At 48.7% G+C, this 17511-nt stretch overlaps 2 protein-coding genes across 2 annotated transcripts in view; one reads left to right on the forward strand and one right to left on the reverse strand.

Annotated features, from left to right (window-relative positions):
* The first annotated feature begins 1199 nt into the window (after positions 1-1199).
* Positions 1200-4227, forward strand: ISL2 (ISL LIM homeobox 2). Its single transcript, XM_069866691.1, has 6 exons — positions 1200-1308; positions 2083-2272; positions 2361-2605; positions 2872-3155; positions 3242-3412; positions 3778-4227. Exons 1-6 carry the CDS (start codon positions 1263-1265, stop codon positions 3892-3894), a joined length of 1053 nt encoding a protein of 350 aa, XP_069722792.1. The 5' UTR covers positions 1200-1262; the 3' UTR covers positions 3895-4227.
* Positions 4228-5797: 1570 nt separating this feature from the next.
* Positions 5798-17511, reverse strand: part of SCAPER (S-phase cyclin A associated protein in the ER) — a 140925-nt gene continuing 129211 nt past the window's right edge. Inside the window, exons 30-32 of the mRNA XM_069867284.1 lie at positions 10381-10572; positions 7786-7837; positions 5798-6220 (exon numbers count right to left, since the gene is read on the reverse strand). Of these exons, the coding sequence (XP_069723385.1) occupies positions 6126-6220; positions 7786-7837; positions 10381-10572 (339 nt within the window). The 3' untranslated portion in view covers positions 5798-6125. The remainder of the gene's footprint in view (positions 6221-7785; positions 7838-10380; positions 10573-17511) is intronic.

The following is a 17511-nucleotide window of genomic DNA, read 5'->3' on the forward strand; positions in this document are numbered from 1 at the left end:
CGTGGCTCACGTCCCAGCTCAGCTCTGGGGCTGGCGAACAAGCAGTCGGACAACCAACCCCACCAGGCACCACGGCCACCCCGCCACCGCCACGCAGGCGAGGGACACTGTGCGGCAATGACATCCCTGCCCTGAGGATGTCATTGCAGCCCCGCGCCTCTGCACCTTCCCAGGGGCGGGCAGGGATGCTGAAATCCCCTGCGACACACGCTCCTGCTGAAGCGGGTGCCCCAAACTCCATCCTGCTCCCTTCCTCGGTTGCTCTGCAAATGTCACCGTTCGCTTTCCAAGTCTGGACTGTGGTCAGGCTGAGGAGAGCGGGTCAAACAGACAAACGCCGGTTACCCAACTCCTCCTCTCCCCCGCCTCAGTTTATGAGGTTCCACACCTACAGGGCGTCCGACTCCCCCAGAAAACAAGCGCTTCAGCCGAAAAACTCCTGCCTCCCCTCTCCGAGCACAACGAGCACAGCCTGCCCTGCCTGAGCCAGCAATTAAAGTCCTTCCCGAGCCGTACAGGTTGGTCTACGCCCGTCAAATTCCGTGTGTAAAATTAAAAGGGTGATTGCACGGAGGGGAGGGACGGGACCGAAGCCCCGAGGCAGCAACAATCTCGATTCCAGCACGTTTAGCTCTCACGGACCCTTTGAGCTCCTCGTACCGCTGCGCTGCGGAGTCGTTGGGAATTTAAAACCGAGTCAAAGGCCGCTGGAGCGCTCTCCGTCTCTTTCTGCTAATGCACTGAAAGCCCGTGGAGACCGCAGGGGGAAAGAGGCAGGAAAAATGAATGGAAGGGATGGAAAAGCAGCAGGAACGGCTCGGCCGCGGGAGCGGCGCGGGATCAGGTGCAGGGAAATGCGGTAAAAGAGCGGTTTTCGCCATAATTTCGGCTCCTCCCGCGGCGGGAGCGGCTCCCGCGGCACCTGCGGGACGCGCGGGGAGCGGGGAACGAAGCCCGAGGGAGCGTAAAGGTCACGGGAAAGAACGGGGGGAGCCGCCGCGACCCCCCGGCTCCCCGCGGGGCGCGCAGCCCCCGCCCCGTCGAGCCGGGGTCCCGCGCCCCTTTGTTCGGCGCGGCCAATCCGCGGCGGCGCTCCCCGCGGCCGCCAATCGCCTCCGGGGGCCGCTCCGGGGCCGGCGCCGCCCCCCGCGCCCCCCCCCCCGCCCCGGCCGGTGCGCGGTGACATCACGGCCCGGGGGGGCGGGCAGAGCCGGGGCCGCGGCGCCGTCCCGCAGCGCGGCCGAGGGCGCGGGGCCGCCCGCATGGTGGACGTGCTGCTGCCGGCCGCCATGGGCGAGCCCGCCAACAGTAAGTGCGGGACGGGGCTGCGGGGAGCGCGGGGAGCGCGGGGCAGCGGCCGTCGGGCCCGGGGACGGCGCCGGGAAGGGCCGCGGCGGCCCCGCCGCTCCCCGCTCCTCACCCACCGCCGTCCGCCCTCCGTCCGCCCGCTCGGCCCCTGCTGCCCGCGGGGCCGTTTCTCTCCCTCCGCCCGTCCGCGTTTTCTCCCGTTCCTCCCCGCTTTCTTCGCCCGCGGTACCGTTTTTCTTCTTTCCTTCCTCCCGTTCCGTGTTTCGGCTCGTCTCTCTGGTTTTATTATTCCTCTTTCCGTTTCAATTTATTTCTTTCTCTTTCTGTTCTTCTGCGTTTGTTTGGTTTTATTTTTCTCTCTGTCTCTTTGATTTCTTGCCTCTTCCCGTCTTCATTCCTCCGTTCTCCCGTTTTAACCGTCCTTTTTTCTTTTCCCCCCGGTTTTGTTTCCCTTCCCGTCATTCCGCTTTTATTTCTTTTCCTCCCTTTCAGTTTTTCCTCCGGTTTTGTTTTAGCGTTTCCAAGCAGAAGCTTGGATTTCCTTTCCCGAAATTCTCTCTCTTTCCGCGATCGAGTTTCAGTTTGTATCCCCGGCTGTATTTATTCCGCTCCCTTCGCGTTTCCGAATTATTATTATTACTTTGGTTTTTTTTTCTCTCCGCGATCCCGCTTTTGTTTTTCTTTCCCGCTGTCCGGGCGCTCACAGCGCTGCGGGGCTGTGCGGGGCGGTGCGGGGGGCGGTGGCGGCGCTGACTCCGCGCTCCGGTCCCGCAGGGCGGGCGGGGCTGGCGCGGTGCGCGGGCTGCGGGGGCCGCATCCAGGACCCGTTCCTGCTGCGGGTGTCCCCGGACCTCGAGTGGCACGTCGCCTGCCTCAAGTGCGCCGAGTGCGGGCAGCCGCTGGACGAGACCTGCACGTGCTTCCTGCGCGACGGCAAGGCCTACTGCAAGCGGGACTACAGCAGGTGACCCCGAAAAACCCTCAGATTTCCCTTAATTTCCCCCCGAACGAAAGCGCGGGGGCGGGCGCTGACGCCGCTCGGCGCCCCGCAGGCTCTTCGCCGTGAAGTGCGCGCAGTGCCGCGCCGCCTTCCGCAGCAGCGACCTGGTGATGCGCGCCCGCGACCTCGTCTACCACCTCGAGTGCTTCCGCTGCGCCGCCTGCGGCCGCCAGCTCCTGCCCGGGGACCAGTTCTGCCTGCGGGAGCGCGACCTGCTCTGCCGCGCCGAGCACGGGCCGCCCCCCGACGGCAGCGGCGCCCGCGGGCCGCGCAGCCCCGCCGGGCCGCACCTCGCAGGTACCGGCCGCCCCGGGGCGCGGACAGGAGGGACCGCGGGGCCGCGGGGCTGGGGGGGGCGGCGGGGCTTGCGCGCGCGCTTCGCGGGTCCCGGCCGCCCCCACCCCGAACGCGGGGCGGGGAGGGGTGAGGGGGTTGGAGGGTCGCGGCCCCGACGGGGCGCGCGCTCCCCGCCGCCCCGCGCCTCGCGGGCCCCGGCGGCCCCGGGGAAGGGCCGGGGCGGGGGGCGGCGGGGCTGACGGTGCCTGCGCTCCCCGCCGCCGCAGAGCCGGTGCCCGGGCGGCCGCCCGCCCCGCGCCCCCCCGCGCACAAAGCGGCGGAGAAGACGACGCGGGTGCGGACGGTGCTGAACGAGAAGCAGCTGCACACGCTGCGGACCTGCTACGCCGCCAACCCGCGCCCCGACGCCCTGATGAAGGAGCAGCTGGTGGAGATGACGGGGCTCAGTCCGCGCGTCATCCGCGTCTGGTTCCAGAACAAGCGCTGCAAGGACAAGAAGAAATCCATCCTCATGAAGCAGCTCCAGCAGCAGCAGCACAGCGACAAGACGGTGAGCGCCCGCCGGGGAGGGAGGGAGGTTTGGCAGGGGGTGGGGGGGGGTCCCGGCAGCCGCGCTGAAGCCCCGTGTGCCCGCAGAGCCTGCAGGGTCTCACCGGGACGCCGCTGGTGGCCGGGAGCCCCATCCGCCACGAGAGCGCCGTGCAGGGCAGCGCCGTGGAGGTGCAGACCTACCAGCCGCCCTGGAAGGCGCTCAGCGAGTTCGCCCTGCAGAGCGACCTGGAGCAGCCCGCCGCCTTCCAGCAGCTGGTGAGCCGCCACGGGCCGCCCCGGTGGGTGCGGGCGCAGCAGGGGACACGCACCGAGCCGGCCGCCCCGTGGGGCCGCGAGCAGCCCCCAAATGCGGGATGAGGGGGGGAAGCGGCGCAGACCGAGCCGGGCCCGCCGCCCCGTCGAGCCGCGGGCTCTGCGGGGGGAGGCGGGGGGCGCTCCCTGCTCCGTCGGGCTGCGGGAGCGAGAGGGGGACACAGACCCCGCACTGACCCTCTCTGCCTTTCGGGCTGCGGGTGGAGGGTGGCGGGGGGACGCCGCGCTGAGCTCCCCGCCCCGTCGGGCTGCGGGCGCTGCGGGAGCCACCGCGCCCGCCCCGGCCCTCACCGCCGCTGCTCCCCCAGGTGTCCTTCTCCGAGTCCGGCTCCTTGGGCACCTCCTCCGGCAGCGACGTGACCTCGCTGTCCTCGCAGCTCCCCGACACCCCCAACAGCATGGTGCCCAGCCCCGCCGAGACGTGAGGCGGCCCGGCCGCGGGCCCTCCGCATGCCTGCGCTCCCTGCATGAGACACCCGGCCCCGGGCCGCTCCCGGGGCGCCGGACAAACGCCTTTGTTTTTTAATTACTCCTATTTAAAAACAAACAAACGAAATATGTTGCCGACGGCCAAAAAAACCACCGGGATCCTCGCTGCCTTCACCAGACCGGAGAGAGAGAGAGAAAGAGCCCCCGCCCTGGTTATTTCGTTGCTTTGGGGTTCCCCCCCCTCAACCCCCTCGCGGATTTCGATGTTTCTTTTCCCCCAAGAAACGTGGATTTCGCCGCTGGAGCCCGGCACGGTGACAGGCTGCCTCGCCCGATGGCTTTTCTTCCCTTTGTTGGAAGGAAAGGGGAAAAATAAGTACAGAAGGGGGAAAGAATCCCCCTGCGCCGCCGCCTTCCCGCGGGCGCGGAGCCTCCCGCCTCATCTCACGCCGGTGCCTCCCCGGGCCCCGCACGATCGCTGGATAAACGGGACACGGAAACGCGACTTTTCTTTCTTTTATTATATTTTTTTTTTTACCGGGAATACCAACACTAAAAATGTAAATTATCAAAGGACGGAGGACGGATTGTTTGAGCCTTTAACGAACAAAAAGTAAGTTATTGTTATTTATTGTCAGAGACAGCGGGTGAATAGTGGGGTTAAATATTTTGGACTTAATAAAAAAAAGAAAAAAAAAAGGAGACGAAACGAAAAGCGACGGATTGAAACGAAAAAAAAGGGTCGGGAGGGCGGGTCGGGGTGCGCGGCGGCCCGCAGCCCCGGCTTTGCGGGCACGGCTTCCCCGCACCGCCGTAAGCGGCTTTTCCGCGTATTTATAGCCGGGGAAGCGGGCGGGGGGAGCGGAACGCGGGGCCCCGATCGGAGGAGCGGCCCCGGCCCCGGCAGCCCGCCCGCACCTGCAGCTCCCCGAGCCGCGCTCCGTCCCGGTCCCCCTCGCTCCCGCCCGGGGCGCGGTGTCTCCGTCTCTCTCCGTCCCCCTCCTCGTTTCCCGCCGTTACCTGAGGGGAAGCGAAGCGTTCCCGCCCGCGCGGAGCCGCCGCTGAGGGACGGAGGCGCCGCTCCCGCTCGGGGCCCGCAGCTCGTCCCGGGCCGGCGCCGAATCACCGCCCAGACCGGGCTTCAAGGAGCTGGGAAGTCACCCGAGCAGCCTTTTTTTTCCCCTCAGAGGAGCCTTTTTTTCCCTCAGAAGCGTCCTTTTTTCCCTCAGAGGAGCTTTTTTTTTTCCCTCAGAGGAGCCCTTTTTTCCCTCAGAGGAGCCTTTTTTTTTTTCCCCTCAGAGGAGCCCTTTTTTCCCTTAGAGGAGTCGTTTTTCCCTCAGAAACCCCCCTTTTTTTTTTTCCCTTGGAGCCCTGTTTCCCTCAGAGGAGTCTTTTTTCCCCCCAGAGTAGCCCTTTTTTTCCCCTCAGAGGAGCCCTTTTTTCCCCTCAGAGTAGCCCTTTTTTTTCCTCAGAGGGGCCTTTTTTTTCCCCTCAGAGGAGCCCTTTTTTTCCCTCAGAGGAGCCCTTTTTTCCCCTCAGAGGAGCCCTTTTTTTCCCCCAGAGGAGCCTTTTTCCCTCAGAGGAGCTCTTTTTTCCTCCTCAGAGAAGCCTTTTTACCCTTCAGAGATTTTTTCCCCCTCCAGGAAGCCTTTTTTCTCCTCTGAGAAGCTTTTCCCTCGTGGAGGAGTCTTTTTTTCCCCCTCCAAGTAGCCCCCTTTTCCCCCTCAGAGGAACTATTTTTTTTTTCCCCCCACCCTCAGAGGAACTCTTTTCTTCCCCCTCAGAGGAGCCTTTCTTTTTCCTCAGAGAAGCTTCTCTCCCTCTCTGAGGAGCCTTTTTTTCCTCCCTCCAAGCCTTGAAATCACCGCACAAACACACTGACATTTTGTAATGCACCGTCCACACTACAGTCCAAATAAGTTATTTTATTACAACATATATAGAACGTGTTTTCCATTTGCAACCGTGCTTGTGCAGTGCGAGTACCACCACATCGCAGGGCAGAGAACGCCCAAACCACGACACAGGGGAAGGAAACACTCAAATTATCAAAATTACAAAACAGAACTGGAAAGTATCTACAGGTTATAAATAGTGCAAATTAGGTATCTATAGCCTGTAAGTGTTTGATGTATCAAAAACTTTTCGGAACAGCCTTTGGAAGAAGGTAGCCAGCAGGACCTGGTTGGCATGCCGATGTTAGGGATTCCAAACCCAAATGCAACACTCATTTTTTTAAGAAGAACTGTCGGGCTTCTTCCCAGGACTGGCGGGGGAATCTGTTGGACAGTTCAAGGTAATCTTGAGAGTGGAAAAATTTTTCTGTTGAAGACAGAACATAAAATTACCAAGATACTCTCTCTTAAGATGGCGATAAGAATAATGAATGGCCAATTCGAGCTACTTTTAGTCATTGACTTCCCTCCTCCCCCCCTCCCCAACTTCTCCACTTTTAGGGTGACACTGGCTTCAACCTGGGGGCAGAGGGCTCTGATGAACAAAGGCTTATGTTTTTTAAACTTCTGGATCAGGCTCTCTGCTTTACGTATTGGGTCATTCCACATCTTTACACGTTTCATGTTTGGGGACCAATTCAGCCTCGTTGGAGCTCAGGCAGCTCTCACAGCGCTCCCTCTGCTCAGCTGCAGCTTTTTCCACAAAGGGCTGCTGAAGGGTTTTGCTCCCTGGTTCCCCCAAAGCCCACAGCCCGATCACCACCGCAGCTTTCACTCCTACGAGTGCTGCTGGTGACGTGGATGGACACACGTGCGCAGGTTTGCGAGGTCCAGCCCTTTGAGCCGTGTGCCTCGGCGTAGCACCCAACAATCAAACCTGTGCTTTCAAGTTTTATTCTGAGCAGTGTTACTGTTCCCATTTGGGTTTTGTGGACACAGTCCTTCACATTCAAGTGATATAACGGATAAAAATAATCCTGCTTACACTATCATTAAGTCAGCTTTTTTTTTTTGCAACCGGAGAATGTTTAGAAATTCCACTTGCATGTCACCACATAGTCATCTTTGTTTAACAGTTCATCCAGCTTCAATGGTGAAAATAAAAAGCCGTTTTCCACTTCGATTTTACATGTTTCTCAAGCAGACTCTCATGCAAACACAATCCTGGGAAGTTTGTGCTGCAGACACTGCACGAGGCTGCTTCAGACTATGAGGAATATTGCTGACAGTAAAAATATCCATAAATTTGTTACTTTAATATTTTATAATTTATTTTTAAACACAAGCTTATGTTTTAGACCTAGGACTGCTCATATTCTGCCAAGTGTTCAGCAAAATGGTGGATGATTTCTGCTTGCCATTAGGGAGAAATGACTGGCCGAGCCATGTACTTTATGTAAAATATGGGCAACTCGAGACCAGATTCCCATTCAACACACTCGGATTTCAGATGCATTTAACAAGTAATTGCCACCTTAGCTGAGAATCTTTCAGATGTTTAGTACAAAGAGGTCAGCTGCATTTTACACAATATTTACTATTACTGAGGGGGAAAAAAAATAAAATCACAATTCTTCCGCAAACTGACAAACTTCACAGTAATGCTCAGGACAGTATTTCACTAATTTTTGGCTCCCTATGTGTATAGGCACAGCTGCGTCGCTTCTGCAACCTAAAACGTCCAAAGGTAGCTTTTGTGGCAGCTAATTTAATATGTACACGTACAGTATCACATTTTAAGACATGATACCCCATAGCATTTAATAAAGATTAACAGTCTGAATCCCTGACACGATAAGCAGCAGACTGGAGGACACGAATGTTTAACTCAGAATGTAAGCTAGAGAGCCTCTCCCCAACCTCTAAAATCGTTCTGCAATTTACTGTATTTCTTCATTGTGATGCAGATTCAAAGAATTTAAATCACCATACCCCTCTGCTGAGATAACTGATTATCCGTTTGGCCTGAATTCTGTGCAAAGTCCTATAGGGAAAAAAAAAACAACATTAGCGTCAGGTTCTCAGATCTTACATCTGAGGAATTAAAACAACATTTCTGTGTCTTCATTGTCACTCAAAAATACTGATACTTTATGAAATCTGTAAATTAACACACTCTGGCTTGTTTGCTACATATCATAACAGAATACTGCCAGCATTTACATTCTGTAATATACAGTGGATTTTTTCTACCTTTCTTTATATCTTTTTCTTTTAAAAAATATATTCAAGAGAAAAAATAGGGTTTAAATATGTTCTTAGGAAACAGTTATTATCATGACTTTTAATTTAAGAAAACATTCAGTATAGATGTGTTTCTCTAAAACAAATGGTGTTTTAGCTTTCTGCTCCTGACTGCAAATACGCTCTTATAAAATTCTTGCATTGTCCCAGTTTCACCGGCCGTGCTCCCGAGTGAACTAGGAGCCTGTGCTCCTGATCTTCTCAGAGTGAGGGCAGTTCTCCCATGGCCGTGCCCGACGGGGCTGGCGCTGAGGCCGAGGGGCAGTGGATCTCGGTGCTCAGCGCGCTGTGCAGTCTCTGCTATTGACGGGATGCTGCCTCCTCCACAGTCGGCAAAGACACGCACCAACTTTGCTCCAAACACTGCAGGATGATGCAAATCAGCTGCCCCAGCCCGGAGAGGGCTGTTAGGATCCTGTCTGTTGTTGGGGTATTCACGGAGCAGAGACAGTATTAATTGCCAGAAGAGATACAATTTAGCAAATCGAAAATAATCCTAAATGTCTTTAATTATTGCAGCACATCTAGGAACAGAAGTAACAAAAATGAAAAGGATGATGCAAACTTCAGATGATGAAATAGATCTGCTGGTAGGGAGGTATAACGCAGGTCGTCGTAAAATCCAGCCATCATTTCCCTTTGATTTATGCTGCACACAGTTAACGCACTGTATTTAAATATTATATTTGTACACACCAACAAACTTTTATGCAAATGGGACTTCTTTTCACGTTCCCTGGCACAGGAAGAACCTCATTTTCTAGTCACAGGGAAACATTTTGCAGTCTGTCGCAAACCTTCTGCTGAAGCAAATGAGAGATTTGCTTGACAAACAGCAGCGACTTGAAATAAAAGTCCAGAGGCAAGTTCCTCCTACGTGTGTGGGTGTCTGAGCTTTCCTCGTGTCGTTTCAGAGTTGTTCCCTGTACGTGCATGAGTGCACGTGCAACCCATAGTATGTTGACTTGGCACCTGAGATATGCCTCTAATTGGAAATCAAATTAATTACGTTGACTCTTGTAAATACACTTAGGCCTTGCTGTAGCTACTGGGGATTTAAATGCCTTTCTCTCTAACAGCACAGAAATCAAGGTAAATAACCTTAATTATTTATGTAGGGAACACTCTCCTCCACTCATGTTTTTTGGCTGAAAAAAACCAAACTGAACTTGCTGCATTTACTTACAATGCTTAAATTATTATTTGCCACTGCAGCTTCTACACTGAAATTTGTGGTTTCACTATAAAGTAAAAGCTGAATTTTAGCTTTGTGTTTAATCAGAAGTTAATTAATATATGGCAAATTCTTTCAATCCTAAATTCCAATTCCAAACCTTTTTCTTTTTTTTTTTTTTTTTTTCCAAACTGCTATGCAATTATTTTAGTATTAAAAGGAGAAAAAGTAGTTTCACTCAGAAGACTGATGTTATGCTAAGACTTTTAGGAAATATTTAGTTCTTGTGCCTTCTCTCCCAAATCCCCATAGTCTACCCTTGGACTAGCTGTAAGGCACCAGGAAAAAAAGAGATGGCCTAACATTTCTGTATCAACAACAGTAACTTTCAGGTGACTGACAGAATTACTAGACTCCTAAAAGCATATTATTTTCTAATAGCAGAGTGTTTATGAAAACAGCATTTATTCACTGGGAACAGTCAATAAAATGTATGGAAAACATGAGGCATGCATAAAATTGAATACATAAAGCACAGCGTATAAATTCAGACAAAGGGGACAAAAGCGCTGTAAATCCTTATTCAAAACAGTATTCGTAATGACCTCAGTGGCTTACTGTCAAAAACAAAGATTGCGAGATCAGACCGGTAACATATGTTCTGTGTATTTTCTGCATAAAATATATACACTTCTGCTCAGCTCTCCCTGTAAATCCATTGTACGCAGTATACAACTGAACATTTGTATGTAAACAGACTCATATAAAGATTTCAGACATGCTATACATGCAGTAGTTTTTAAAAAAATAAGTATGTTAAGAATTGGCCTGTAATAGCAGAATCTACATCAAATCTCTCTAGCAGGTCCAATAACTTTAATGAAAACAGGATTCTGCATGTGATAGTGAGAACCTAGACTTCTCGGTAACCTTTTAGTGCTTTAAGATGCCTCAAGTACAGGCATAATCTGTGGTTTGAAAAGAGCTGCAGAGAATCTTAAAGTACTTGAATGCTGTTTACTTGTTTTCCTGAAGTCAAATGATTCCCATATCCATAGCAAAGGCAAGGAAAACCCTGCCCACCGCTGTTAGGTTACTGCAATAGCTACCTGAATAAAGGTGGCGAGCAAAACACAACTCATCTCCTGCTCTAGGATGATCTTGTTCTGTGGGTTGTTGTAACAAGCAGCTATTAGCGAAGGGAAGAGCACTTTGATTAAACGAGGATCACTGAAATACTGGAAAGGCAACTGGCAGAGTTTTTGCAGCACCGTGGGGTGACGGCCAGACTGTACAATGATCTGAAAATACAAATGCAACAGAATTAAAACACATGATCTAGCTGTTCTTCTCTTCCTGTTAACCACCAAGGGTGCTGAAGTCATGCTAAAAAAATGAGCATGGCTGAGGAATAAATACTAAAAATAAAGCTTATAACGTTTAGTCCAAATACCTTCTGGTTTAGCGTGCAAGTATTATTTTTATTGCAGAGGAACACAAAGAATATAAGGCTGTGAAACTTCTTTTCCCAATATTGCCCACAAAGACAGTAAGTAAATGAGAAGGGTCTTAATCTGCAGATTACAATAAAACAGATAATTTAATATCTTCATTAAAAGACAAAGCATTATAGCAAAGGGACTATTTTAAGTTAGAGCTACGAAACAAGAAAACCCAACTCCTGCTATTTGAACATAGGAGGCATGTCTGTAGGGGAAAAAAGATCAAGAAAGAGATCCCTGGGACTGTAAAAACCCGCCCCAGCTCGATCATCCTTCACTAGAGTGCTCTCTGGCAATTAGAGGGGACTCTGTTTCACGGTAGATGTCTGCCACGCATTCTCAGGCACCAACAAGAAAAGGTGATTGTAAGCTGCACAGCAAGGAGTTTCAGTAAGTAGAGACGCAGAAAGATCCTCCCATCTGTATTCCTTATCTCGGTTTCTATCAGTGGCATTGACTCTAAAAGGAGAATTGTTTAGATAAATGGGACTGTTGTCATGAAGCAGGCTAAGTTTACAACTGGGTACCTTGGAAGAAATAAGGCAATGCTATTACTGGTCTCCTGCAAGGGAACCCTTCCAGTTTACTTGATATTCTTATAAAGTCTGTGTGATAAACTAAAAAATGCCCAAATCGGATCTGTTCCAAGTAACCTCGATTAGACAATTACAATATGAAAGAGCCGTCTGACCCAAAGTTGGCTTTTCAGCGAAGGGGGAAGCTCCTATAAGGTTGGAACACTGTAAAACTTAGGGTCAGGACTGTAAATTGTACTTGGAAAAACACAATTTTACAGGTACACACCCAGACAAGACTGCATTCAAATTAAAACCAGAAGGACAGAAAGAAGCAGTTGAGACCACAGGCACATAAATTACAGGGATTTACAAGTTTTCAAAGCACTTTTAACAATACCTTCAGAGCACTCTCTCAGTTGATAATGCAGTTCAGTTTAAAAATAAGATCAACAAAGCAATAGTTTGCATTTTTTTCAGCTCACCAGCTCAAAGGACACTGAAAACCTTTCCAAATACTGAAAAGTCTTAATGCCCTTAAAGACAGGAGGGATTTCTAAAAGACAGCCAAATATGTGACAATAAAGCATACATCTGGACATTGTGCTGAGGAAAATATCACTGAAGCATTTGGATGATTTCAAAATTAACTATCGGCTACCACCCTGGAAGCTAGAGGCTGCCTTTCTGGTTCATGGTTACTCTTTGATTTTTTAATTAACTGGAGTGGTTATTATATAAATCTGTGCTTTTTTATGGTAAATTCTACAATCGGAAAAGTATTTAAATTCACTAACTGTACTATAATAACTAATTGGTATTGCAGATTCTGGACAGAACAGCAGCACTCCTGATTTCTTTTTAACATCCACTGTACACTTGATGGACAGGCAGAGGAAAAAAAGGTTTTGGGACTTTTCATTTTGCACTTCCCTTCCTTTATGTGTTCTAAAAATGCTATGGATAATGAGCGAACCCTTGTCAAAAGCAGTGAAGATATCCAAACAGCTTTCACGGAACTGTCTTTTCAACATTTTCACTCCTATGATGTTACCAACATTAAAGATAGGAAGGTACACACAAGGGCTGCGGATTGTTTTAATCTGGTGTTTATCACATGTGGAATCAATTTAATGATTTCAGCCCATTGTACTAATGCAGCTTCTAAACCTGAGACACTGTATTATGCACTCTGAAGAAAAAATCATGAGTCACCCTTACTGGAAAAAAACCTTGAATAAATAAACCTCTCGCAGAGCGCATGTTCCTTGTTTCACTGTTAACTGGTGGAGAAAGTGAAGTTCAGCTCTTGACTTAGCAGATGAACAATGAAGAACACAAACAAAAACTTTGCCTCCAACTTCTTTACTGTGGAAAAAGACTTCTCTTTCTCTTCCTTTTCCTCTTCTCCTCTTCTCTTTTTCTCTTCCTGCTGAACAATGTCAGGGATCTGTGATCATACATCTTACAAAATGCTCCATATGAAATAGAAAGTCCTTGCTGAAACTCAGTGCAGGCAGCTTGCTTTTCCCCCTGCCACACACTGGAAACCAGACACATTTGCCTAGAACTAGCTTTTCTTCTTGCTCTCTGTCCAGCCTGAAAACTCAAATACGCCTGTCAAATGTAACAAGATCCTAATTAAATCACTGCATTTCTGTACAGCCAAGCGTTTAAGCACCTGCTTAACTTCAGATATGTGACTAGGTGCCACTAATATTTGCTTGTGGTTTTCTTTTACAGAATTAATCTCTCTCTATCAAACTAGTACAAGCTACGTATTCTTCTTTTCTTTTAACATATTTCTTAATAACTCACAATGTTTTCTGTATTTTATTAATAAATTTCGCTTACCCTCAAAATCTATAAATATTCATATGACTTCATTGGTTTTGCCTGTGTTTAGCTTAAATAAATTCCAAAGATGATGTACTTGCTCAGTTTAGCTTATTTTTGGCCCAACACAGCAAACTCTAGAACAATCTTCAGAAGACCCAAACCACGCACAGGTAAGAGACACAGCAGGTATGGTTCTGAAATGCTGAACCGAAGCAACCTCTACACCGTATAAGCTGACAGTTCGCAAGGCCACACAGTCTTATCTCCCTCCAACTCCTGATTTTGTTTACTTTTAAACTTTCCTCAAAGTCACCTTTAAGTGTACAGTTCTCCCTGCTTGGCCTGACTGATTTTCCAGCTTTCCCATATCACGTAATCTGCACCTCCTGAATCTGCGCTCGCTGGCTGCCCAGCACAATGACTGATGTGATGACCTGTGGGAACCTGTTACTCAGCAACACCTTTCAAGGTTGCCTATCCGTTATCTTCTGTCACTCCCACCAGTTTATGGCCTTCTGCAGGTCGTGCTAATTTGCTTAATCTCCACCAGCCAGAGGGTCAGGCACTCTCTTCTGCCCTACCAGGCAATCCGTGCTCCCGTGTGACTCTCTGGGAAGTGCACTCTGCACTCACAAGTGTAATAATCATCCTGATCCACCACCCTGCTGTTTCTGAAGGTTATCATTCAGGAAAGCGTCATTCATGACTTCTAAGTTTCTAGATGGTTTTTTCCTCAAGTTTCCTTGGGCCAATATTCATGATGCAGCAAACTGTTTGGCCATTTGCTGCAATTCTTCTAGCTGCGAAAGTCTGAAGCGGTATAAAAGTCAGCCTTTCAAAACAGACTGCGGTGATGAAAGCCAGCAATACGCCACGCAGCACTTGAGCAAGAAAAAAGAACAATCAATCAAAAAAATTAAAAGCTCCTTATGGTATGGAACAGCAATAAAGTTGTGAGGGGAACTCATCACTTAGCTGGGAGAGAAAGCTTCCCTGTCACGTAGGTAGGGCGTCTGGCTACAGACCTGAGGTGACTGCTGGAAGGATATTCCATGCGGGATTCTGCAGTTCTTCCCTGGATTCCCACCAGGATGGCCCCAGCAACCTTCCTCTCCTGCTCCTGAGCACCTTGCAAAGCCGATCTTCCCAGGACTGAAGGCCTTTGCTACAGAACTAACAAAACATATGGAGCCAAATTGGTCTGACTGGCTATGATTTCCCTCTGGGTAGCAAAGGGAACACTGCAGCTCACTTAATTTTTCTGTGAAGCTCCAGGGGCCCCCAAACAACTTCCTGATGATCCTGCACGGACAAGAATCATAAAAGTCCAGCTTGTTTCCTCGCCTGCACGGGCAGGGAGACAACTGTTGGCACACAGAGGGGCTACCTTCAGTGAGAGCTGGCAAGCGGAAGATGCTGTGATGAACACCTCCCGATTGCATTTACATTCTGTATATACAGATTTGTCTTTCACTTAATCTTTCTCTGTATTCCTTTTATCATGAATGAAAACTACAGTTACATTTACATGCATATGTATGATTTTTTGTCAAAGCAAGGTAATAAAATCTTTGCAACTGATAGGATCCAGAACTTTTGAATGACACAGCAGTAATACAGAATGTATCAGCAGTTACCTCTCAAATCAGAAGTAAAACCTTACTAAGACAACAGTTACAAGAAAATGAATATAAGGAATCCTCTAGTCTTTGAAACTGTCTTCATGATGGGGTAACTCGGCTTGTAAACATCTTGTAAGTAATAAACAGAATTTTCACTGAGAAAACTGTCATGTCAGCCAGAAAGTTGAAGAATGACTACGCAAAATATTGAATATTAGCAATTGAACTGATAATTCATGTATCCACACCATTCTTATATATGTCCCAATTTGACATGTAATACAAATGCAGGCTGCTCATTTTTCAAGAAATAATAAGTGAATCAAATTGCCTTTTTTTTTGAAATGAAGTAGCATTTTTGGTGCCAATCTAAATTTCAGTTTCCAAGTTCTAATTGCACACATTTTACACATGTAAAGCATTAAAAAAAGAGAAACTAATTGAAGTTAAAACTTTGCCTGCAACCTGCCAGAGATTTACAGAAGATTAAGATCAGAGATTGCTTTCCAATGGCTCTATGTATGTATGTTAAATATTGTCAGATAGCTTACTGCAAATAACAAATAAAGAGGCTCATTCTCAGACCCAGAAGTTTTTGACTCCGTGGGTACTACACACGGTTAGCCCAGGATTACTGCAGAGGGGAAGTGCTGATTTTTAGAGCAATATTTAGTCTAGTTCTACTGATGGATTTAGGCTTTCTTGTTTCAGTTGGATACTTGCAGCTCTTGGAAGGCATCATTCATGTCAGTTATTTCTGTCCATACATACCATAAAACCACTGGAATTATCTTTCCAAGAGGCTAATTAATTTCCTGGTCAGGAGGAACAGGAAGCCAGCAGCAAGCTTTTTGTCTATGCAAAGGCAAAACACAGAACTGAGAATTGAGTGTTCAACTGAGTCAGAAAGCCAGGTTCTGAACGAACTAAACTGCACTAGACCAGAGAATCCGAACATTACTATTATGAGTCAGTAATTATAGCTTACTGAAGATTATCCATACATTTAGAAAACTACAAGACATTTATCATGTGTCTAAAATTATACTGATAAACACCGTTCTATTCAGGTATTTCCTTAAACGTCGCTTCCCCCCTACCACAATAATAACAAAAATAATTTCATCACAGTATTCCAGCTTAAAAATGCGTTGGTCTGAGCCTGGCAAGCAGCTGTTCTCCTCCTAGTAGTCAGAGAGGACATCAATACAAGCCTAAGCCCACAACAGGGTACGTTTTTAACTGGCCAAGGCAGCTTCCCTTGCTACCAAAGGAAGGTGCTAAACAAGATGGTGCATTTGCTATGCGACATCCCCCACATCCATTTTGGCACAGCAAGCAATGTTGCCAAAGATAATCCATTTAAGTCTAGGGCTGGGGGACACAGCCAGCAGAGGCCCTCGGAGACCTCCAGGGTAGACAGCAGAGCCCTCGGCCCACGCTAACCCAGCAACGTGGATGCGTACTTCCACCTGGGATGCTCGATGAAGACTTCCCACAAACACAACTGGAAGACATGATTTAAGCATTGTCAAACAGCAACACCCCACGTGGGGGCTTTTCACAGCAGACACTGTCACTGTTATCTTGTCCCATGATTTCCTTTATCATAAACTCCCCATTACAGCAACGATTCTGCAAAAGCTTATTTTTTGTTGAGCTGACACTTGACTGCAGTCACCAGTAACAAGTTTGTATATAAAGGTGTAGAGGTGTGCTGTCCACACGACAAACAGCAGATAAGCTGACAGCAGCCCAGACACTGCCCCACGGCTCTCCTACTGTGAGTGTCTTTACATGTTAACTTGATCATACCGCTTCCTTATTATTTGTATTCTTTTTGCTGTATCTTAACATTACATCATCAATTATGATGTTAATATATGCAATATAAAAATGTGGAAACTTTGGGAGCAAATGTGTTGCTGGCCTCAGCGGCACTGCTAGGGCACAGCCACCAGCAACCAGACCTGCAGGGGTAGTGGGATGTCCGACTAACGAGACAGAGATCATGTCCAGCAGGTCTTAGCTGCCATCTGAGCACCTGGAACTGCACATATGCTGACAAGTCTCTCCAGTAACAGAGGGACGCTTGATTGGAACACTGTGACAGGAAAATAGTGTGACTTACCAGTCCTTTCTGTAGCCTACCAGTTTCTTTTGTCCACAGAAGAAAGGAAACTGCTTCTTGCTGCTTAAAGATAGCAGAGAAAGGCTACCTAGGAAAGAACTGAAATCTGTAGCCACAAAGTCCCCCTAATGTCAAGTTCTGAACAAAACTTTCCAAGTCATTGAAGTGCAACGCTCTCGCCTGACTAACTGCGTGACCATGTGGTGTTCTTAGCACCCTCCAGTCAGGCTGGTGGGTTTTAGTAATTTTGAGACTGCACTGGAAGCTGTAGGTCTTTTATCAAATGAAAAGTAAGATAAAATTATAGCAAAATGAAGCAGATACAGGAAAATGGAGTTGAATCAGAACCTTGTGAAGTTTAAAACTCCCTGAAGTGAAACCCTCCTCAGCTGCTGGAGAGGAAAAACTCCTCATGAAATGGTGCATTTCACAGGTACTTGGACAGCGATTATCACCGTGAGCTGAATTAACTGTCTAGAAAAATAACCTTCTCAATAGAATTTACTTTTATTTTTATGAAATGAGGCATTAAAATATGCTCTTCTACTTGACTGTGTTCTTCTGCTGTAACGTATTTCACGTTCAGATGCAATTCTCTTGGAACAGCCCAGGCTAAAGAGCTAATGGTTCT

The sequence above is a fragment of the Phaenicophaeus curvirostris genome, chromosome 12 (assembly GCF_032191515.1).
Source record: "Phaenicophaeus curvirostris isolate KB17595 chromosome 12, BPBGC_Pcur_1.0, whole genome shotgun sequence".
In the NCBI taxonomy this organism is placed as follows: domain Eukaryota; kingdom Metazoa; phylum Chordata; class Aves; order Cuculiformes; family Cuculidae; genus Phaenicophaeus; species Phaenicophaeus curvirostris.

Bases quoted from the DNA above. Each gene is read 5' to 3' on its own strand.
- ISL2 (XM_069866691.1), top strand. From the start codon at position 1,263: ATGGTGGACGTGCTGCTGCCGGCCGCCATGGGCGAGCCCGCCAACA. The intron at 2,273-2,360 runs GTGACCCCGAAA...GGCGCCCCGCAG, and splicing joins TGCAAGCGGGACTACAGCAG to GCTCTTCGCCGTGAAGTGCG. The intron at 3,156-3,241 runs GTGAGCGCCCGC...GTGTGCCCGCAG, and splicing joins AGCAGCACAGCGACAAGACG to AGCCTGCAGGGTCTCACCGG.